This window comes from Malurus melanocephalus, unplaced genomic scaffold (assembly GCF_030028575.1).
Source record: "Malurus melanocephalus ecotype Western Australia unplaced genomic scaffold, MMel_1.1 scaffold_105, whole genome shotgun sequence".
Lineage (NCBI taxonomy): Eukaryota > Metazoa > Chordata > Aves > Passeriformes > Maluridae > Malurus > Malurus melanocephalus.
The window spans coordinates 212,251-236,136 of record NW_026623337.1 but is presented as its reverse complement, the minus strand read 5'-3'; the positions used below and the strand labels follow the sequence as shown (position 1 = coordinate 236,136).

The window sequence follows — 23,886 nt, the reverse complement described above, 5'->3', positions numbered from 1 at the left end:
GGCAATTTCCACTTGCAGGTGGCAAAAACACAGTTAAAAGTACATGGATGAACGAGCTCCTTTACGTAGTTAATATTTTTTAGCCTTTGATTGTGCAACTGCAAGCWAATACAAAGCAGAACAGTGTTACTCATTAGGAAGGGGGGCAGGCTGTTAGCAGGAGTGTTCCTATTCCAGACACAGGAGATAAGGGAGGTGAGAAGAAGGAAGGGAAAGGACACATTCTTCTCTTCTTGAAACATTCCATTTGTTTCTGAAGCAAGTTGTGAAAGTAAAAACAAAAAAGTGTGAACACGTGAAACATAAACAATATGCTTCTGCCAACTACATGTCATTATTAAAATGCAATCCAAGTAGAGAAATTAAACAAACTTAAAAAGGCAGAGGGACAAACCTTTACAGCTCCTAGCTGCTCTTTCCTAAATCTTTCCAAAGGTTTGATCAGAGTTTCAGTAACACTGAGTGCCTAAAGAAAAAAAAGCATGGGTTAGGTTCCTGTAGCCAGACTGATGAGTCACTTTAGCATCAGCAATAAAAAGAAAAAAGCAAGCAGGCTCTGGGCTAAAATAACAGAGAAGCATGCAAGTTAGGACTTCTAATTWAAAAAAAAAAWAATAATCACATCTCTGAGTTCATTCAACTTTCAAAATTTCTATCCCTTATTTCAATCTGCTATCAGGAAAATGAAATKTAAAACAAATGCAGAAACTTCAGTAATTTCCAAGTTGCACCCGAACTGCAACCGCTTCATTTGTGCCAATTTTGCAGATCAGGTTGAAGGCGTCGATGACTGACCACCAGGATGAGACAGAGGACAAATGAGTTTCATTAGGGGATGCAAAAATTTCTGCAATAAGAAGCACYATGGAAAACTGTGGAATATACCAGTTAGCAGCAAACAATAATAATGTTTTAAGACACAGTTAAAGCCATTAGGCATTGATAKAAATCTCCAAATATTTACACACTTAAGTACATTAATAATACCATAAGTTAACCTAAATGATAAAATCAACAGATGCCAAGTCAATAAACAAGAGGTTGAAAGGACTGAGTGAGCATCTACCAGTGCACTTACTATTTAAGGCCACACTAAGGAGAAAGGAGGAAACAATGTTCCATCATATGACAGAAAACTGTATCTTATTAGATCTGCACAGCTGCTTCTTCACATGAAATTTTGCTGCAGATAGAGCAGAGTTCTGTTTGTTGTAAACAAGACTTAAAATTTTAAAAATATTTGAAGTTTCAGGAAAGGCTGGAACTTTTTGAACTCAACAGCAGCATGGAAAAGATGGCAAGAGCAAGGTGTGGGGGAGCAGGTGGGATCCTTTTGGTCTGTCTTAAGGCAGACCCACAGAGCAAAATCATGCCCAGGACTGGGCTCAGCACAGCCACTGGGCTAAGATGCCAAGAGTTCAGGCARAGCTCCCTGGAAGCCCCCCTGACACACAACAGAAGCCTTTCTCTCTCTTTCCTCCCCCTTCCCCTCCCTTTATAGTGAAAAGCTTCAGATAAAACATGACAGGCTTAAACCGGCCTTCTGGAACACTTCTGAAAAAACTCTTATCATAAAACACACACGGGATGTACCGGGGATCTGGCACAACACAAATCCCAGCAGCGCTGTCTGCTCCCACCCATCCCTGGAGCCATGCAGGGATTACTGTGGGAGTCATGCTGCCAAKTCGCTGTAACCACAGCAACCCACATTTCTAAAGGGCCAGGACAGCACACAGACCTGCAGCTAACTGGAAACCCAAATATCTGGCAAGTCTGGGCCAAACTGGGTGCTGCACAGTCATCCACGGCACAGCTACATCCTAAMTCCAGAGCACTTCTTTGCACAGAACTTCTTTCTGCAACCATTTCCTGATTTTGCCAAGAACACTTGAAGCACCCTTCAGAGCACCCTTGGTGGGAGTAAGAGGAAAAGGAAGAACTCTCATGTCAGAGTGGAGAGCGTGGAAATCACATAATCAGTCCGTCTACTCTGGAAAACTTGAAGAAGTTTATATTGTTCCTGCCAGTTTCGTCTATACTAAAAAAGGGAGGGAGAAAGCTACAAGGGTTTCTTGGAGGAAAACCCTAGAGGATGGCACAAGCCTYCACAAAGTAGAGCACCACAGTTACTGGAACTATTTCAAAGCATTTAAAGGCAGCAACTGCCCACTTACATGGTTAGAGGGTTAAAAATAATTAACAAATGACAAGTTGCTTATTAGTTGTTTGAACTTTTACACAAAAAAGTAKAAAGTTAACAGGCATTGCATGCATGCTGAACACAAAGTCCAAGTTTTCTTTGACTTGGAGTTTTCCTGATGTAACAAAGGAAAAATAAAAAAKAAAAATAAAATATATRCAGAAAAGGCTGTGCTTTATAAACCAGCAGAGCTGACCGTAAATCACTTGCTCTGCTACTCCTGTGCAGTATTAACCATGGGAACCACTACAGGAATTCGTTTGAAACAGAAAATAATCTTTAAATCAAAATRGGATGTTCTCTTCAGCGACTGCCAACAAGCAGATTCCATTGCTGCCAGTGAGATGATATGCCAGTAACTCTTTCATTAATAGGAAAACAAKCTTCCCCTCCTTCCAAAAAAGACATTTCTCATTTTGCCCAACTTAAACTTCTGTTAACAAATGCATCCCCAGGTGCCTGCCATAAAGGTTATGATTTATCACCCCCTTCGCTTTCTGTGCCTGGGTTAAGTAACAAGACTCTTATTTCTGGGTGGAGTGAATACAAGACTGGTAACAGTGAATTACAGAGATGTACTTCTGACTGACAGAAACAAAAACAAAGTTCATAATTAAAATATGTCCAATACAAGATTAATTAGAGAGGCATTCCCACTCTTTTCGAGTACATAGAATCCAGTATTTGTCATGAAAAGTTACAAAAATATGTATACTTATTTATAAAACAACAACATTATTTACACTGCTATTCATTCTCAGTTTAGGATAACAAATTAGAAAATAGGAAATAAACTAAGGATTGCTTGAATATATTTTTAATCATCACTATCGCCCTTAAGATCTAGTATCATGTTAAAATGTAAAATTTCCAGCAAAAGTTAAACTAGGCATTTAAGTTCATTAATATGAAACCAGATGTTAGTTCCTTTTTCAGCTTCTGTCTTGACTCTTAAATCCATTTTCATCCCTCTACTTCTCTAATCCTGAGAGATTATGACAGGAATGTACTATTTGAAAAGACATTTAAAAATCCCTTCYTTTACATCTCTGATCTATCCAAACCTACCTGAAACAAATATATATTCAATTATTTCTGGCAGGCAAACTATGGCATGCAAGTCATAAGTGCATCAATCTAACGAGGTCATGTCTCAGGTAACAGAGTCTTAACCAGTTTTATGAATGTCAAAGTCTCRGGAACACTGTAAGGAATGTTTAACCCAATGTGCACACGTGTCTCAGGCAGGCAGCTCAAACTGCTTACACTATTCCTGCTCTGTTTGCAGCACCTACAAAAAAGGTCAAAGAATTAACCTGACTTCAACATAAGCCTGGCAATAGCAGCAACAAAACCATCATTGTCATCACCACTTCAGAAGACCACTGCACCCCACATTTTCAACATCCYGAACACACTGTCAGGTTTGTATTTACCTCTATTTCAGATGCCTGTACAAAACTCCACTKGCTCAAACAGAGAAGTTGTAAGGAACAATGATAATCTTGCCTTTCCCAGCTCCATTTCCTCCAAAGGAAAAAGTAACAGGCCACAGATTAAGGGGCCCAGCCACCGTTCCCTACTGCAGCCCACGAAGGCATAGATTAAATCCATCAGCAAGCTCATCCACAGCTGTTGGATGCTTCCTGGGCCAAGTCAACAAGAYCCAACAGGTCACTGAGCAGTCAGTGCCACTCCACAGGATGACTCCATTTCGACTGACACTTCTTCCCTTTTCTGGAAAGGGGGGAGCAGAGGTGTTTCGGGAATCACTGCTTCTACAAGCACCTCCTGTGCACTGTAACCTGACGGACAAGACCAGCATTCAATGCTCTTTCTTGCTTTCTCCTGCAGTRGGCAGGAYCAGGTTCCCCGAGTTCCYACTCCCTTTCCAGGTACAATCAGGYTTATATKGCAGAGGRGGAAGGCTGCTTGCATGGCCTGTAAAAGGACTAGCAACCCACAAGAGATCTCCCCAAAGTTCAGTCCAGCCTCTGTGGTTAAAATGGCGACAGCAACCTAAGTTAATCAAAATTTGTTATTAGACAAATGTAGCACTGGCCTCTCCCAGCCTTCACCCTAAAAAAGTCCTTAGAGCTCAGCCTTCACAGCAAGCACTGGAAATTATACACTGCTTATCCAGCAACTCTGGTGGCGAGGTAAATATATATCCTGATTCTGCTCCATTCTGAATCAAAGCGTTCTCCATAAAAAGCAGGTTTACTGAGAAAGAAGAAAAACAAAGCCATAAACATACACCATTCTGCAGACTGCACAGTGACACAAGAGTGCCAAGTTCCCAATTCCCATCTGAGGAACTGGAGTGCAGACTRGATGCCCTGCATAAAAGAGGGGGTTTAGTTTCCCAGTGTACCAGCTGGAAAGGTTTATTTGTAGTCAGGGGCAGGACTATTTCTGTCCTGCCCGAAGCAGCCAGGGAGGCCACCAAACCAGTAAAGAAAAACTCATGGAACTGAGCAAGTGTCAATGAAACCAGATCTGGGAAGGAAGCTTTGCCTTAGTGAGTGCAACAGAGAAGGCAGAAAGGAAGACATAGCTAGCAGGGATTCAATAACAAAGTAGTTGACAATGCTGCTAAATAAAGAAGTTTACTTTCTAATAAWGACATTTATCACTACAGCTGTACTTCTACTTATAGAAGATATAGTTGTGTTTTTCCTAAAAAGAAAATGCACCATTCCACCTAATAAAAAAGCCAAATCTGATACCTCTCATGTTGGGGGAAAGGGAAATACATAAAAAATATTACTTTCTCAAAAAAGTTTTCATACTTCACATAGTGATTTGCTACTGAATTTTTTTAAAGTATTAAGACCTATGCCTGAAACCCTGTACTATGAAACTTTGCAGATATATTCCACTACTGAGTTGCAAAGCCTGAATCTCTATCCTTTCTTTTCCCTGAGAATGTGATTTGCTCTTAGAGTTACACACGCCCCAGTTAGCTGCACAGCCCACTCCCCTGCCAGCCCWACAGACAGAGGGGTCTCTCTCCCTMASCACTTCTCAGWGCTGGTTTTGGRTTGACTCAGAGTTGCACTGATGATCGCAGAAAGTGCAACCCACACCCAAGGCTCATTATTTTGTTTTCAAATCAAGTTTTATTCCAGTGAAGGTGTCTGGATTTTCTCCCTGCTCCAGAGCTTTCCTTGTARGTTTATCATCTTAAATAACAAAAGGGCCTCAGCCACATATTGGGAATACAGACACAGGAGTGTTTTGGGTTTTGGAAGAGCTGCCCTGTATTATAGAATAAAGAATTTTTAAGGAGGTCTCATACCACATTAATACTTGTGTGTCTTTGCATGTATGTAGAGGCTATAAAAAATAAGTGACATCCATTGCTCTGGATTCTTTGCTGTGGAAGAAGCCATCTGATTAAAAAAAAAAAAAAGAGCCAGGTGGATGGGTGATACATCTGACTTAGAGAAAACATATTTTTGCATCACTGAAACACCAGGAGGCATCTTTAACAAAACACATCRCCTCCCTCTTAGGTGTTCCAGCAAACTACCCTTTAGGGTTTGGTAAGATGACAAGAAGTTTCTCCAACTGTTCCAGGGGAATTTCCTAGACCATTGAGCCACTGCCTCACAAGCCTCAATACAGGCAGAATCCTGTGCTCTGCACTTCCTAGTTCTTTCRAAAACAGCAGCCTTGGCTTACAGGAAATACAACAGCTGGATTCCAGAGCTCACCCTTCCAGTGAAAAGTTATTTCCTGTTCAGTGGAATTTCATTACTGATCTAAAGGACAGAGAGCTAAAAGGATCTCCTATGATCCATCGGCTGTGTTGTGCCCTGCTCTGAAATGCTGCCCACACTGGTTCTCTTGCCATGAAACTGCTGGCCTCCAAAATCAGATTGGTACCACAGGGAAACAGTAAATCATTTCCTTAAAAAAAAATTAAATAGACAGTGGGTTTTAGTAAAGATTATTYACTGAAAGTTATTTAATAGTCCTGTGCTCTGAATAAGTTTATTCTTACACAATACATTCCACTATCAAGAGAAAAATACTACAAAGCCATAATCATAACAACAAAACAGAGAGAGACAGACTTTCACAAACTGCAACAAAGCAACTTTTCCCCATGTGCAGTAGAGGAAAGCTGGGGATAACTCCTCCAAGAAAGACCTTCCCTTAGCAAGCCACAACACACCAGAACATSGGTCTGGTTCTAACACCATACACCTTGTATATGGTCATACGATGATCCTGACCAAGCAAAAAGGCTGCTCAGAAAACTCCAAAAATGCCCTTTTTCTTGGTGCATGGCAAAGCTCACCACTGAGCAAAAGGATGCCACTGAAAGTCAAGAAATGCAACACCAAACAACGGCATCAGTGTTCAGTCAAGAATGAATTGCTCAATTGTCAGCACTTTCCTCCACAAGAAACAGTGGTGTTATTAACAACCAGCAAAACCCAAACTGGTGACAGCTTTACAATGCAAATTCCAAACATTTCCCATTGATGAACTAACAGAGTGAAAATTCTCTAGTGAATTATGTTGATGCTTGTGAGACCACGAAGTTGTCTGCAAGAGGAAGCCAGTGGCAACAGAACTTGTCAGCTGTGGAACACACCCAGATCTGGTTTTGCACTTTTTTTTTTTTCCCTATTGTACAGACAAGTCATCTTTGGTTTATAGATTAATGTGCACAAGTTCATATGAAACTCAAGCTATTTCAGCAGACTTTSAAAACCAAACAAACGAAACATTCGATGTCAGGAATCACCAAAGCACAACAAGATGTGCCTGAAATATTCACAGCTCTACATTCATGGTCTGTATTCTGATAATTACATGACTGTCATCTGTCTCATGTCACACAGGGGCAAACAGAAGGTTGGGCAATGATATATGGCAGCAATTGTTGTGCTTGTTTCTAAAACTGGAAGATGTTTTACTGAATTAGAAAAATTGTGCAGGAAAGAAAAGGATGTTGATCCTGCAATAAAGGTACTCAAATGCTGTTCCTGAGACCTTCTGTTTTATCTGTGCCTCTCTCTCTGCATCTGAGATGTTCAATTCACCACTGGCAACATAATTTTTCGGAAGTGGTCAACAATTATGTCTTTTCCACTGCGTTGGAAGATATATATAGCAGTCTGCACTGTTGGCAGACAAAAGGATCTGAACATATGGAGCACTAAATAATGCCTTGAACTCCTATTGAACAGATCTTGAATGCATCACAYATCCAAGACTATTGGGGATTTTTTTACTCTACATCAGTGAGCAAACTTCACTCAGATTTCTCCTTCACCCAGATTTCTTCAGATTACTGTCAAGATAGATTAAGATTTACAAACCCTTAAATACCCATGTGCAGAGTGCCAAAGAAAAGCTTAGAAAAATTAATACCACCATCTTCACAGCAGAGTCAACATGTAAACTAGACACAAAAGTTAAASTAGACACTGGACAAAAGGTAATAGAGTAAGCTATTCAGGAATGCTGTGTGTTAAGTGAGAACCTCACCTGTGAAATAAACACTCATGCACTTCAATATCTAATCGTAAGATATAGCTTAAGTAAGAATAAATAAGTAAAGGTACATATTTGTACAGATTATTTAAAGTATGYCTTTAACCTTTTGAATATGTGCCTTTGAACCTGAACAACTTCTTTTAAATTATTAAAGCACAACTGAGAAATGCTCTCCCCTTTTCTCTTTTAAGAAGAAATAAAAAGACTGAAAGGGTGACTTCACTGAGATATTTCTTTAAATATTCACAGAGAAATCTTTCCTTGCCTTTACCTGATATGCCAGGAATAACTCTGCTTTTCAGAGAGATGCTAATCTGGAGTCAATTCTGCCAACCCAGTAAAACTGACACAGAATGCAAAAGAATTTTTGAGAGGCCAAAACTGGAAAGATACCTGTGGCACAAGAACAAGCCTTTCTTTTGAAAAAAGAAATTAAAAAAAAAAAAGGAAAAATACTTAAAAATAAAACTACGTAGAACCTTTCCTCTTAAGACATCTGAAGGATTAGAAGCATATGAAAAATATAGCATGATACAGAAGAGAACATATCAAACAGCTTATTTATACTGCCTTGGGAAATCACAGGAAACAAAGTAAGGTGAATATAATTATATCAGGAGTCCTATACAATGAGAAATGTGATGGAGTAAAAAGGAAATAGATAAGTACTGGGAGCAAAGCTAGAAAGAAGGCAAAAAAAATATTTTATTTGGCAACAGCAAAAAAAAAAAAAACAAAAAACAACCAAACTAAAGAGATTTTTCTTATGTATCTGAAAAAAAAAAAAAAAAAACTAAAGAGATTTTTCTTATGTATCTGAAAATAGAGAGGAAGGAAGCCATAAAATTATTTAACTGAAAAGAGTATTAAACCAACAATGGAGTGTAAGACAACACCACATTTTAATTAGGTCCACAAAGGAAAAAGCCCTGAGTTAATTACAGCAAACTATGTAACAAAGTGAGGGAAATAGATATTATGGGGAGTAAGAGGTCCCTGAGAGCAATTARATGTATTCCTACATTACACAACTGAAGAATTAATTGCATTCAAGTCAGAAGGGACTTTGCTTCGGAATAGTTTAGGAAGTCAGCAMAGCAAACTAAAGGGAGAGGCAAGCAAGGTCTCAGAGGATGGTAGAACAGGAAATGTAGCAGCAACTTAAAAGTGAGGAGGAAAAAGCAATAATTTTGACATAAAGATGGTCTAAATGCAGTGTAATTAAATTGAACAAGGAAAAACATGGATGCAAAACATAACTGAAAAAGGGTAACACTGAAAATACTATTATGAAGGAAAAGTGATTGACTGTATTTCATGACTATTGTGGAAAAATGCTCAAAAACTTCCCAGCTTAACTTGCAGTAAAGGAGACTCARTATGAATACTAGGTGAAAAAATGAAGAATAAGCATCAGAGTAAAGAGAAATCCATGTTCCTGGAACTTTTTTAGGAATAGGTTAGACGAGCACTTGACAAGGACCATGTAAGTGTACATAACCCTGCTTTGACTCACCTCTGGCAGGGCTGCAGGTAAATGCAGCCAACCAAGTCCTGGCAGGGGAGTAAATAAATCAAAATAGGACTTGAGACAYGACTAAACAGGACCTGAGAGGTTGCTGGACACTGCCCATAACTGTGAGAGACACTGACAAAAGCTTCAGACAGTGCCATGGGGGCTGACTGGCCTTCCAACATGGCTAGGGGAGAGTTATGTGAGAAACAGGGGAGCTCTGGGAGTAGATGAAGGGCAGGAGAGAGCAACTCCAAGCAGGGGAAGCACTGAGACCCAGCACACCAAGGTGACCACACCAGCAGCACCAAGCACCGCTGGGATCATTGAGTGAACAGTACAAGTGCTATCAAATTTGGCTTTGATTTAGCAAGACTGGAATCAACAGGGAAAACTAATTAGGAGCAGGCTGGTCATGTAGGAGACGGATGGAGAAAGGGTGGTGTGAAGAAGAAGAAGAAGGAGGAAAAGGCAAGGAACCACAGGCAGTTGGCACCCACCAGGTAATGCTTCTCTGCTCGTCACCACAGCTCAGATGAGGGCAGACAGCAAAGCCTGTTGCTCTGAGTCCCTCAGCAGAAAGAAAGAATCAAATCCTTTCTGCTGCCAGGGAAGTTGGGCTGGGAGGGAGGTTTGCTGCTCACCCTGGCAGGCAGGGGAATAGCTGGGGAGTGGCACAGAGCATCTGAGCACCACCAAGCCAAGCCTTGCTCATCCCTCCATTTTCCCACTAGCCTTGCCAAGCTCTCTGTCAGCCCAGGACTTCCACAGCACTTCTGCAACGCCAAAAGAGCAGAATTTAAGTCCTWTGACTCCATTCACCCTCTACATGTAAAAATAATTTCCAGAATATTCTCGGGGACAAAGTGATCTATTTCATATCTGCTCCAGGGAGCATCACCACTTTACAGTGCCATGGAAAAATGTAATTTGTTTYTATATTGAACACTCTGTAATAATTTCAGTGAAGTGTTTGGATTAATGCCGACTTCACTTTTCACATGCAGCTAAACCCTTTGACATGTGGGGTATAATTTCAGCAGCCACTGAAGGAGATAGAAGAAATGGTAAARCCATGAAGTGCAAGACTCCAACATCTGAATTAAATTATTAAATATCCACCAAATGTTCACCAGATGAATGATGACCAAAAAGGTRAATTTATTGTAAACAGTGACAGCAAGTTTTATGGACTCTGGATTCACCACAAACAATTTCAGAAAACCATGAGATGTGTAGATGATGAGCATCTAATTTCAGTTTAAAATGTATTTTGTTTCATTTACAATGTGGTTCTGAAAAAAAATAACCCTTTCCTCAAATATCTGAAAAATTAAAATGCACAGCAATATTTGAAATGCACTTAGTCTTGTAATTATTAATCAATTTCTTTAATTTTACTTTATGTGACTGAAATTTATCTATTTAACTATGCATTGACACTGAAGAGAGCAGTCAAAAAATCTTCTGGTCATCTTCAAAATTGTAAGGGGGGAAAATGTTCAGTAATGAGCATTCTTAACAAAGACKGAATGCTTTAAAAAAAAAACCTGCTATATACTTTGCATCTTAATGGAAAGTCYTTGGATCTCTGACCTCATTCCAAACATCTGTGAATGCAACGTGCCCTAATATTCTCCATGGGAGTATCTCTAGAGCTCATGCCACTGTTCAAACATCCACCGAGAAGTTAAAAAAAAAACCCAAAAAACAGAGCAGCAGATGCTGGAAATTATCTTTTCAGTCACCACACAATCATTTTCTCAGAGACTTATGGCCATTGTTACATAAACCCACTCCAGAAATGATACATAACGTTTGCTAGACTACAGATGCAATAAAAAGGCAACACATCTGGTAACTCAGAGAATATATTCTGTTTGTATTTGGCATTAAATATTTTCCCCATTCACAATTTATACTCTCTGTTTTCCATTAGTCATGGTTCTAATAAAAACTGTATTTCATCCTCTTCCTATCAAGAAACTGACACTAGTTGGCTTTTAGTGTGATGGCACTTTCTGTGCAAGCATGGGCACCACACCAAAAAAAATAAGCAACACGGATTCAGGGCATTCAGTTTGAACAATGGAAGTGTTTTATGATCCAGACAGAGAGCAGTGGATTCTGCACAGMCTGCTGTGGTGGTAATCTACCCCTGCTGAAGGGCTGTTGATACAGTCACTGAAATGTGCCATGTAATTTTCGAGTCACCCCTCAAAAGCTTGATAGCAAAATAATGAGGCAGCCCATGAAGTATTTTTCATTAAAAAACTCCACAAAGACTTTCACTAATTAGATTTGTGCAATTTATTAAAATAAAATAGAGCCATGGATAGCAAGAAAAAGCAGAGTAAAGAGTACTCTGCAGAAATACCAAAGACAAAAGGAGTATTGCAAGATACTTGAGCCAATCCTCACAGTTCGGCAGAACAACCCAAAACACTGAAAAATTGTCTCTACTATGTAAAGACAGGAGCTTTTAGGAATCTGTGAGGAACCACACTGACCCTAATTCAGACCCAAATGTGGTTCCAGACCACAACAGCATACCAGAACAGAACACAGYCCATACAAGGAACTATTACTGGGCTCAGGACTGGAGAGAGAAACATGAAAAAAAAAATAAATAGTTCCCAAGTTCTTTTCTCACTTATCTTCATATTCCTGCACTGCAGACACAGCTTCTGGCAGAAAGAAACAGGGAAGACAGCAGATTAGTCTCAGCTTCCCCCAGTGATGCCAAGGGGCCACTGATTTCCAGGAAGGCAAAGATGTAATCGCATGACAAATACCAAGAAATGCAACTGCTGTCAAGTCAGATCTGAGCACATTTCCCAGATGCAGRGTCTGATCTGACTCAGAAGAAAACTGGGTACACAGCAGCTGCTCCATGAATCCCTGCTCTGAAACAAAAGCTGGGCATGAAGCTGCTGAGGAGAACCAGGGTACCATCCAGAAAGAATCCCTCCATCTTCTGGAAAAGTTAGGAAACCCAGATAGCAAGGTGTTCTGCAGAGCTCTCAGCCCCAGATCTGTGTGCAGCCAAAATGAGCCATATTTCACTAATTACACCCCACACAATCACAGGCAATGGGAGGAACAACAGAGAACTTTGACACCACAGAGCGACTGTCTACAGCTCCAACCCCCACACCAGAAAGCCCAAACATAAGGTAACGTTTCTAGGTCTGCTACTACATAAACACAACAGATTGCATCCCASATCCACAGAAGCATTCAAGCTGGACCTACAGAAATCCTAGACCCAAAGCTGGCCAGTCACCAAAGCTTGAGTGTCCCCTGCTGCAGTGTTAACTCTTTCATGTTCCTTTTTTACTGGAAATGGAAAACAGCCTTATGGTGGTTTTCCCATTCACCCCAGCCATGATTTATCAGGGAATTACCATTTTAAACCAACTCATAYTTATCCATCCCTACCACACAGATTTCTTCTTTAATGAGAACAGTAGCTGTAACTCTAGACTACAAACCCAGAGGCTGCACAATGAGAGCTCCCACTGTTAAGTCAATGATCATCAACACCAAAGCAATAAAAGCAACTTCACCTAATGTTGATTTCTTTGCTGGGTACACAGCTTTTTAAATCATTTACTTCAACTCACCAAAATTTCTCTTTGTTCTTCAAGATTTTTTAAAAAGTTTGAAAACTCGTGAAGTGATGCATCTGTAACACAAAACAATATAAAAAGCTTAGTCACAYTGCAGGATGGAATTGCAAAATATAACCATTCATAGTCACTTCTTACCTACCTATGTATCTTTCATCATCTGTCTCTGCATCACCAATGAATTCAAATTTAAAGTCTCTCAGAGAATGGGCAAATTTTCTCTGGGCTGCTGAAAGGTCTGCAAGAAAAAAAAGCACAGGTTGAAGGGTTAGGCAGTCATTTTAAGTAGGCCAGAAGATCTCTCTATGCCTTGGAATAATCCACTTGTACAAGAAACTCTTAACACAGGGCTGCCACAGGACATTACAGGACATTCAGCATTGTCTAACGCTCTTCTGATAAGGAATTTGTCAYGCATATTTCTTTATGCAAGGCTATATAGTAGAAAGCACTGTGGTTATGCATACAGTATTATATAATTTTATATAATAAYTGTTTTGTAATAGCTCTAAAACATTTGCAGCAACCCAAATTTTACCTGCTAATGTTTGGCAATCTGACCTTGGAAGCTGCACTCTTAACATTCCTCAGGAAGTAATCAGTCTCCATATCCAGTGACAATGTCAACATTATAAACCTTTACCAAAATTCATAAAGCTGTAAATAAATAATGTACACACACTTTTCTGTTGTGCTGACRTGCAGATTGGAAATGTCAAAAGTTCTGGAAGGACAGAATTTCTCAGTGGAAAAAAAAAAAAAGGATGCATGTCCTGGTACACCTCTACCTGGTAGTAAAGGTTTTACTCACATTTCTGTTGTTAGCCAAAGTTAAGGACAGTTTAAAATATTTAGTTAATCTATAATCTTTTTCTTATCACATGCAGTTCTAAAGGGCTATGAACAACTCTTTTAACAGGCCAGCTAAGCATTTTGCTCTTTAATATTAACTGGCACTGAAAGATTACCAGTTTGAGCTTTTCCATTGTACTAGTTTCAGAACAAACTGGGGTTTGGTTCTGTTTTAATCAAAACTGAAAAAAATAACAAAAAAAACCCAAYTAATTTTATTACTAATGTATTGATATTAATATATTGATAATAATTTTATTATCAGTCCTGCATCCAACATATCATGCATTTTATCATGTGCCATAGTCAAGTACAACCTTGCATACAATGCTGCACCAAAACTTCACTTCAACCACTTCAAAGGCAAAGTCATAAATACTCTACAAACACCAAAACAGTCTAAATGAAAAAGAAAATTGCTTTCTGCTCCTCACCACTCCTTCCTTTTCACCCTTTTCTCATTAGTCCTCACCTTATCCCTCGTGTAACAGAGCTGTTCCCTCCTGAACCTGTGCATGTGCCCTCCAACACATGCTGCAGCAGGATGCTGCACAGGGTTGAAATAACAAGGATAAGGAGGTTGAAGGAAGCAGTAACATAATTCCCATGTGAAAGGAAACACGGGTGTTTTAATTCAAATATCTTGTGGGCTGAACAGCTGTTCATAAAGCAGACAGCGAAAGAAACAAAGTCTGTTGGCTGTAAAAGGCTTAAATATGGAAAATAACAAATTCTTAACCATCTAATGTTACCCTCATTCGTGAGCCAGGTCACAGCACAAGGCTGAAGAGTTTATTTATGGGAGAATGGTTCCAACAACACACACTGTCCCAAACTTATTAATTTTCTTGAATCTGATAATCCCCTACCAAAGCCCTGTCATATGAGAGCTAGCCCCATGCTAGAGGAAGGAATTGTTTATTATGTTTTCCCCGACTTGTAGAGGTGAAGTACTGAAATCATGTTAAGCAAGGTAAATGTTAAGATACTCATGAAGCACCACATGCACACAACATACCCATTCCCCTTTACAGACTGAAAAGGTACAATATTGGTGAGTTTATGAGCCTTTCCAGAGTGCTGTCAAACTGCCACTGTCTTGTGACAGTGACAACAAATAAAACCTATGCCCACACCCAGATTCTTTCAGTGCAAAGTCCAACATCTTCAGGCAGCTTGAGAAGGGGTTGGATTAAAACACTCAGCTTCTCACAGGATCAGAAACCCACWTTTATGCATTTCTCATTGCTAAATCTGCTCAGGGATTGGAAATTACAGACCCAAGGACTGACTGTGKTGTTGGAAGCTGTAACCTTTTATCACATCAAAGCTAGATTTGCAGWTTCTTGTCAAAACCATGAAGACATATTCTATTTTTGCAACATCTTTCCACAAATAATATCTGAAATGTTTACAAACCATGACAGAAAATTTTGGAAACCATCAATGAGTGTGAGGGATTTGGGTCACAGAATATGACCTGATGGGTCAAGAAAAGCTGCAGATACCTGACTGTTGAATTAACACCTGGAAGAAAATAGGAAGAGATTTTTTTTTCTGACGGATTTTAAGAAATTGGTACGTTCAACAAAGGTCAGAAATCACTGGAGCAAAACCAAAACCAAGTATCAAGCAGCAATGGAGGAAAACTTTCTCAGAGCAAGAATACCGGTTTCTTTTTTTGTTACAGCACAAGAAAAATTACAAGGATGGTAAGTGGACACAAAAAAAACTGAAAWCATAGCCTCGTGGTGGATTTTTTTGCCACCTGACAAGCAATAGCCAGAGTGAGATACCTGAGACCACCTGCAGTCAAATTGAGGGACAAACAACATGAAACTRCTCTGGCCTTTACCCTGATGAATTCCACATATCCTAAAGAACGTACAGAGAAGTTCACACATCTATAAGCATTTATAAAATCAAACTAGATGCTGATATCATCGTAAGTACTATAATCTCTGACTATTGTGCTACAATTTAAATGCTAAGCATTGTTGCTTAAGTTAGAAATTTCATAAATGTAACTTGGCTTTCTTCCACGATGTGTCAGAAGACCTTTACTACAGCAAAATTATTTGTCTGGCACTGACAGATACATCCCAGTATTGTTCTACACCAACATGARAGCCTGCAAGACCAGTATGTGCTTTACAGCAGACTGTAAACCTGTATGGGTTCCAGTTACACACACCAGAACCCGCCAGCACTGGAGTACAATTCCGTATCAAACAGCATGACCAGCCACACTGGTTATGTGAATAATGCTGCAGCCTATTGAAAAGTAACTATTTTATTCCCTTTAATCTCCACATTTTACACAGTAACACCCAACTGAAAGAYAAAGGAAGCGGCAATAGGGCTGTTGCTTGTTACAAGCTGCTGTTATCATTGAGAGGCAGGAGCAGTGCACTGAAGATCAAAGAGTGCTTTAAATATCAACACTAACACTGCTGAATACAATGGAATCCTGGCAAACCCATAAGGCAGAGTCATTTCAGAGATTCACCTTTTAAAACACTAAAAGGACAAGCATCTGCCATTTTGACCAAAACACTAAAGACACATTTCCAAGGAGAGAAGGGAGGGACACAAGGCCACCAGAGCTTTTCATTTTCTCTTTGCCATTGCTCATATCAGTACACTGTACTTCTTTCACGTTTGGACACAACTATTTYAAAAAGCACTCTTTGCTTTTAAAAAATACAATTTAAAAAAAGCAGTTGCCTGCTTCCTCACTTTGCTCTGACACACCTTTGCAACAAGTGCTCCYGTGAGTTTGTCCAGTGCCAGATGCACTGCCAGTGCCCCACACAAACACCTCGATATTTTTTCCATTTGAATTTGAAAGAAAATACTTTTGCTCCTTATCTGAGTCGAGCTGAGCCAACACACCCCATTAGTTGCTGGGTGGTGGCCAAACCTCACTTAACAGCACCAGAATCCAATGATTCCTTCTAAGAGCAGTACTAATCTCAGTGCTAGCCACACAAACTAAAAGTCTTGCACAAAAGCCAGACAATATTGCTTCCCAAGGCTATTCTGGATCCCTTTGGGGAAGCAGAAGAATTACACCCTTTTGTATTAGTTTTAATATTTTTCTACAACAATATATACCTTTCTGTATCAAGCTTTTAAGAAGCACTGGAATTACATAGCCATTCCTCATCTCTAACTACAAATTTCACTGACCCTTAACAGATACGCTCCAAGAATGACAGATTTCTAGCAACTTTATTTAACATGGATTAAATAAAATAAAAGCTCTGGCTTTGTTGAACAACATCATCCCCAAAAAGCTAAAAGGTTAACAAAAACTTGGATTTAACTACCAAGCTCATCTTCAAGCTACTTTAAGGACTAATATTAGACTTTTCCAGGTATTTTCTTTGCAGTGGGCCAAGATCAGGCAAACCACACGCCATCATGAAACAGGCAAGAACAAGCTGAGCCAGAGTTGGCCTCTCCTCTCTTCTTCCCAGGCATCAACCTCCTTGCAAGAGCCAACAAAGCAGCTTCAGAGGAACAGAGCACTTAAAATAGTTTGTCCAAGAGCTGCAGTACAGWCTTGAATGACGTTTTATACAAAAAATGCACCATCTCAACACTTTAAAAGCAACTCYGTGTTCCTTTCCTGTGTCCCCTTTCACAAGGTGAACAATGAATCTAATATAATCCACGACACTGAGAACATGAACAGGATTTAGTGACTACCTTAGTAAGGTGGATAAACAGGATTTACTTAGTAACTTCACAGATGCAAGCCATGTGGCAGAATTCCTAAGAGCAGCAACACTTTCCGACTCCCTGTAAGTGAATAAACTTTTTACTACTCATTTTCATCTGACAAATATACTGAAAGAGCCAACAAAACAAGAAAATTTACAATGAAGCTAAAACACAAAGTTATTCATTTCCACCCAAAACCTGAATGGAAATAAAGTTCAAAGTCTAAGAGGCTTCTAGAGTCTCATTTTAATTGTATCACGTTACCCATGGCAAGTTTCCGAAAGCTTAGCAAATTTGGCTATGAGGATTAAAAAGCAACATATTACTGACTTGTCAAGTGGCTCAACTTCCCTTCCCCCTACCTCCCSTGCATAACACAGTGTATTTGGTCCATCCCACACCTTTAAAACAAATAAGGAAAACCTCAACCTCTCACCATTTCAGCTTAATCCAAYTAGCATCCTGTTCCTGCTGGCCCAGAGGCACCTCTCCAGCTGTCGACAGCTTCACACCCTCCTCATTCATGTGCTCAGGTCTGAGGCAACTCCACATCAATTGGACCAGAGTTACAAAATGTTCTAAAACCTCAGAAATTTTTCCAGGCACTTAAGTGAGAGTTTACATTTTCAAAATACAACAARAAAGAGGAATGGCAGCAGCAATGTTTTAGGGAAAGTCTTTCAAATTTTAACATGGGAAGGGGTTTCTGCAAGTTGAAAAAAATAAAAAACTTCACGTGAAACCAAACACTTTTCATCAAACAAAAAAAAAGTAAATTGCAAGAGTAAAATGAAAAGCAAACAACACTAAGGTAATTTATATGTAAGTAAAAGAGATCAAAAAGAATTTTAGCTGTCACTAATGGAATTTTTCTTCTTGACGTAGATAAGAACCAATGTCATTCTTCTACCACACTAAAGTCCAAATTTTGTCATGACTCTCCCAAAAAATGAAACCTAGAAGCCAAAGAAACAAAACAYGTCTTCAGTGTTCAATCTAATAAAAAGAGAACAATTAATACTGGGGCAATGARCATCATTCTTCCAAACAGTGCCTCTGTTTGGAATTTAATGGTCTCAGATGTCTCTTCCATCATGTTGAAAATTGGCTATTACCAGTTTTACTGCATGCTGGGGTCATTAATTGTGGTGTAATTCTGGGATAAGTAAAACCGAGCTACTTAGTCTGAACAAGCCACATGTGAGTAGCACAAAATACACATTCTAATCTCCCCAATTCTTAAAAGAGAGAACCCAAWTATTGCAAGATTCTTATTTCTTAGGTTACTTCTGCAATATTTTATGATTTTTTTTCTTTCAAATGCATAATCCCATAGTCTAAAGGCCATTATTCCCCAAAACAATCAAAACAGGCAGGTTCAGAAAGCTTACAGATKTCAGCAGAATAGGCTCATTGTTTTCCTAGATATGCAAAATTTTTTTAAATGGTATAAACTTCAAGCATTGTTTTTTCCTATAGAAAATATGCAGCATAATAACATAAAATACATAATCTTATCTACCTTCTCTAGTTCTACAACYTTTATCAGCGAAAACAGACTTGACCCATTTCTCCTCTTTCCACCCTTGCAAATACAAKGGTGCAAACTCCACATTCCTCCACWTCAAGAAACATCAAATTAAGATGTTGATTACCATATATGAAATAAAGTATGAAATAAAGCACCTTATGAGAATACAGGAAAAATGCCAAGTCCTGTTGATATTGTCCCTCAGCTGCACCACACCTTCTTGGGCTCCGGTTATTTGCCTTTTTTTAGCTTGGTCTTTGAAAACTGCCAGCAGCCCTGCTCCACCCTGCCAARGGCATTTTCCTCTTTGCATCACAGGCATTAGGCAAAAAAGCACATTTAGTATCTCAGCAGTGATTAAAGTTCTTCTAAAGCATCTCCAACAGCTCTTATGAAAAATTACCCCCACCCCTCTGCCAGCTCAGACAGTGACTGCATCTTTCAGTTTTGCTTTTCAGGAACACAGCATAAATTACATTATGAAACCAAAACAGAAGCCCCATTCTTGGCCCTACAACCCTGATGATAAATTCATGACTTTGRTGTAAGAGAAACATTCCTGCAACCACCCTGACATAAAAGCTGCATCCCAGAGTCTGAAGGGTCTTTCAACTATGATGGAAGTTCCTCTGGAGCACCACAAATAAATCTTTTCTTCAAAGAAATCAGAATCATCTTCCTGATCTTTACAAATTCTGTGTCTCTTACAGTGAAGTAGACCAAAAGAAATACCAAATTAGAAAGCAAGGGCTAAGAAAAACACATTTGCAATGCAGAAGACTAAGAGGGCATTCCACCAAATTCATATGGTTGCCAAAGATAAAAACAAGCAGTTCAGGATTTGCTGCATGGGTTTCCCTTTGCCATACTGCACAGCAGCAAGAGGAATACCACTGTCATGCATATACTCTGTTCCCAAAAGGAAACTCTTCATCAATCCAGATGCAATGCYGGAATACACAATATCTAATAGTTTTACACTCAGATCTTTTACTGGTAAAAATTACTACAATATCTTCAGCTCTTCAAATAGCACAGAGCTGGGGACTGCCTAGAAAACCTCAGGGCTAGCCACACAAATTTTCTAATGACTGCACCAGAAAATGCAAGATGAAAAAATTCCTTTCCAGAGATCAGGATTTTTAATGTAAAAGTGAATGAAGTCAGAAGGTGAGAGTACACTTCCAGTAACAAAYCTTGAAGTAGAAATTTAAAACTGAAAGCATTCGTAAGACAACTCTTATCACTAAGTAGATCATAGATTTCCAGCCACTTCATTCTTCAATAAAAATTCTTGTCAAACACCAGAGATTTGAGGGCTTTCATGCATTTCTGCTGTTCAGTAGCAAGTTCAGCTTAAGGATGAAAAATTGTGCTAGTAAACTGAAAACGTTCCCAACTGGGAAACTCTGTGAAAGAAATAAAGTAGTTACATGAAAAAAAAAAGTGTTTATTCTACAGATATTTATCCAACATCAGCATTCTGAATGTTTAAATTCTGGAGCGTTGCCTTCATTCCCAGACTTATTTCCCAGACAGTAACTATAATGTTTACATAAAAAATAATATATTGTGTTGAAATACTGTTTTGATTGCAAAAGAAAATAATTCACTGATGGTCAGAAACTAAATTTTGACATTATAGTTCCCAAATTATAAAAGATTTGTGGTTGGRAGACAAACCCACACAATCAACTCTATACTGTGAATATGGGCAATGAAGCATTAACCCCTCAAAACTCAAATGAAATGATCTCTGAATTCAAAACACTTTTCAAAATCCAAATAACTGACAGGACATGTCTACTTTCTTCAGTCAGCCAAATTTATTCATGGCAATCAGGTCAAACTGTTACATCAACACTGCAGAGGTCCTGACCCACCACCAAGGCACGGAGAGTWCCCCCTTCCAAGAAACAGGACTGACCTCATGACTRAAGTCTCTTGTTGTAGGAAGCACAYGTGAGACCAAAACTTCATCTGGTTGGGAATGCTGGAGGGGAAGCACAGCTCGGGCTGGGGTAGGAAAGTCACAGCAAACACAGGAAAGTCACAGCTTGTAGGTTTTTCATCTGCTGCCACCGGGCAGGAGCACCATCTCAGAGAGTTCACATCAAATAAATAATTCCAGCAAGATCTGGTTTTGCGGGAATGTCAACACTAAACATGGAATACCTTTGGGAAAAAAAATCATTCATTTTCTCCCTTTAAAATGCCAGATATCTCAAAACTGTCACTTGTACGAAATTGCTACCTAAACATTTGCATATGTAGACAAAAACCCACAAGGATATCAAACTTGCAAGATACTGTGATTTCTCCGCAAGAAGACACGTCCAAACAAGCATCCAGCACAAGTGCACACCTATCATTATGGTGTTACATGAAATGGCTACCAAATACATCGTCTGCAGTAAGCCCATAAAAGGCTGAGAAAATAAAGTTATATTTTCACCAATTCCTCTGCTCATGAGTCATGAACATTAAGCAAAATTCTTCCAGTAGGCAAAGACCTTAGAGAGCTTTATTTTCCCAAGAACAACAGGATTCGAGTGGGACAGGACAGAGGAAAACACAATGAGAAACCAGATAAATGAGCAACTGAGATCTATAATTCAAGACATAATGACCAAGTACCCAATCTTCGGGCTATTTATTTATTAGAAGATGAACCTTCAGCATCAACAAGTACAGAATGACCACAGCAGCCTGTCAAAGATGGAAGAGTTCAAGAATAAGTTCGCTGCAACTTGGCACAGAAGTGAAATGAATCCAAATTTTGACACAGAAAACAACTGGCARCAACAGTGGTTCAGAGGACAGCCTGTACTTACGTCATATATCGTTTCCAGAAAAAGCAGCAGACAAGCATAGCAACATAGATGCCCAAATCTAAAAAAAAAAAACCAACTTTTACTCTACATTTTCCCAAAACTGTCAGATAAGGACCTTAAGTGCAAAGTGACACAACAGTTGTGTGTCAAAAAAAGTTTCTGCTAGCTCTCATATGAACTGATTCTGACTAAAACATATTAAAACTGAAGCTTCTAATTAKGTCAGGCCTAATTCTATGAACACCATAGAATAATTCAACATCCTTATTGTGAATACAAGATTCCTTTAAATAAATAAAAATTGCAGAAAGCACCAAAATACATGAAACCTTAAAGGATGAATTTTACACTCCTTTCTCCCTGCTCTCACAGTTGCTCTTTTAAAAGTTATTTCTAGAGAAAATATGTTTCAGCACTATGTCACCTGCTGATGTTCCAGCACTATGTCACCTGCCAGCTTCTCCAGTTATTGTAATTTGTTTGCCTGGGCAAAAGAATAAAGCTATTGCATCTGCCACCAATAACTGCTAAGAGTTTATCAGGAAATAATAATTTAAATAATAAACCATGTAATATGGTACATGCCAAAAGAGAAACCTCACTCATCTTTGGTCTGGACCAAAGTTGTGCAATAGTTGGACTCGGTGTGCAAAGAGATCTTGTAATCCCTCTGACAGTTTCAGATTAGAAATTTTACGAGAGGCCAATGAATCAAATGTAGGCTAATAATGTGTATTTCAAAAGAGACACACAGTAAAACTCACTGACTCTGACTGGGAAAAAACTTTTGACCTTAAACCTTCTGGCACACAAGCATGTGAAAGCCTCACTGCTTTGGGATTTCAGGACATTTCTACAAAATGAGTTTCCAACCCTAGATATCAGTGGAAATTGGTTCTTAAATCAAAGATCACTAAATTATCAAAACACAAAATAATTGAACAAAAAGAGTTAAGGATAGGCAAGAGCAGCCACCATATCCTCATGAAAAACACAAGGCATGCATGAAATAAATATCTTGCAATCCTACACAGAAGGAAACAAAAATATTTTAGTCTTCTAATGCTATTTCATATTTCATTCTCCTTTCAAATGAAAGAACACTTACAGTATATCACACAGTAAGAATCTCTTCTATATTATTTACATCCTCCCTGCTTTGACACAAGAATTAACTTAAATATACTATTATGCTTTTAGATAAAAGTCAAGCTGGTTTTGTTTCTAAATAACCATAACACGCAAAATTTCTGAGTGAAAATACAACCCTAACTTTATTTTTTCCTTCTCTTAACTGTTTCAGTTGCATTGCTATGCACTGTRCATTTCTGCCCCAAGATGTTCTCACAAGAGAGCAGATAAAGCAGTTTTTGTTTAAGACAAGCAATACCATGAAAGAATTCCCACTTAGAAATTCTTGTGTTTATTTCCTGCAGTGGAAGGGGCTATTCTCCCCCACTCTGATGATATGGGGAACATTTTATGTAACAGAGTAGGAGTACAGCAGTTGAGGACCTGGTTCAGTCATGTTTGAGGAAAAAAGAGTGAGCCAGCATTTCCAAACACAAAGGTGTTTTCTGAAGTGTTTGGATTTTTAAAATTTCTCTTGCCATTTCTGGATTTGAGGCATTACTAAGCTTGGGATCATTTGTTTATAAAACAGGAAGCATTGATTTTCCCTTTGCCTCTCCTGCCACCAACAACAGTTCATATTCAAGCTGCTTATCATCAGCCTAAGGATGCACAGCCCTGCCCTGGCAGCCCGGACACACTGAACACACTTGYAGCTTTAACTGCACATCACAACAAGTGAGGAGCAGACAAAAGCAGAGCAGAAGACTAACGTGACCCACGACTGCCAACAAATGTTGTCAATTTAATCATTTTGACATGGGTTCCCTCCTCTAGAGCAAGATAAAATGAAGGAAAACCAAAAAAAAAAAAAAGGGGGAAAAAACCAACATTTTACCAGCCTAATARCTAAAATGAGAAGCTGCTTGGACTGTGACAATCTATGTTATAGAGTCACAGAATCATTTTGGTTGGAGAAGACCCTTAAAGACTGAGTCCAACCA

General features: G+C 39.0%; 1 protein-coding gene across 2 annotated transcripts in view; it reads right to left on the bottom strand.

The window, feature by feature from the left end:
• The window catches only part of ARHGAP10 (Rho GTPase activating protein 10), a 137,957-nt gene that overhangs the window by 84,711 nt on the left and 29,360 nt on the right, over window positions 1-23,886 (bottom strand). For both annotated transcript variants that reach the window (XM_057369181.1, XM_057369180.1), the window contains exons 2-4: window positions 13,008-13,103; window positions 12,860-12,921; window positions 395-466 (exon numbers count right to left, since the gene is read on the bottom strand). In XM_057369181.1, the coding sequence (XP_057225164.1) occupies window positions 395-466; window positions 12,860-12,921; window positions 13,008-13,103 (230 nt within the window). The remainder of the gene's footprint in view (window positions 1-394; window positions 467-12,859; window positions 12,922-13,007; window positions 13,104-23,886) is intronic.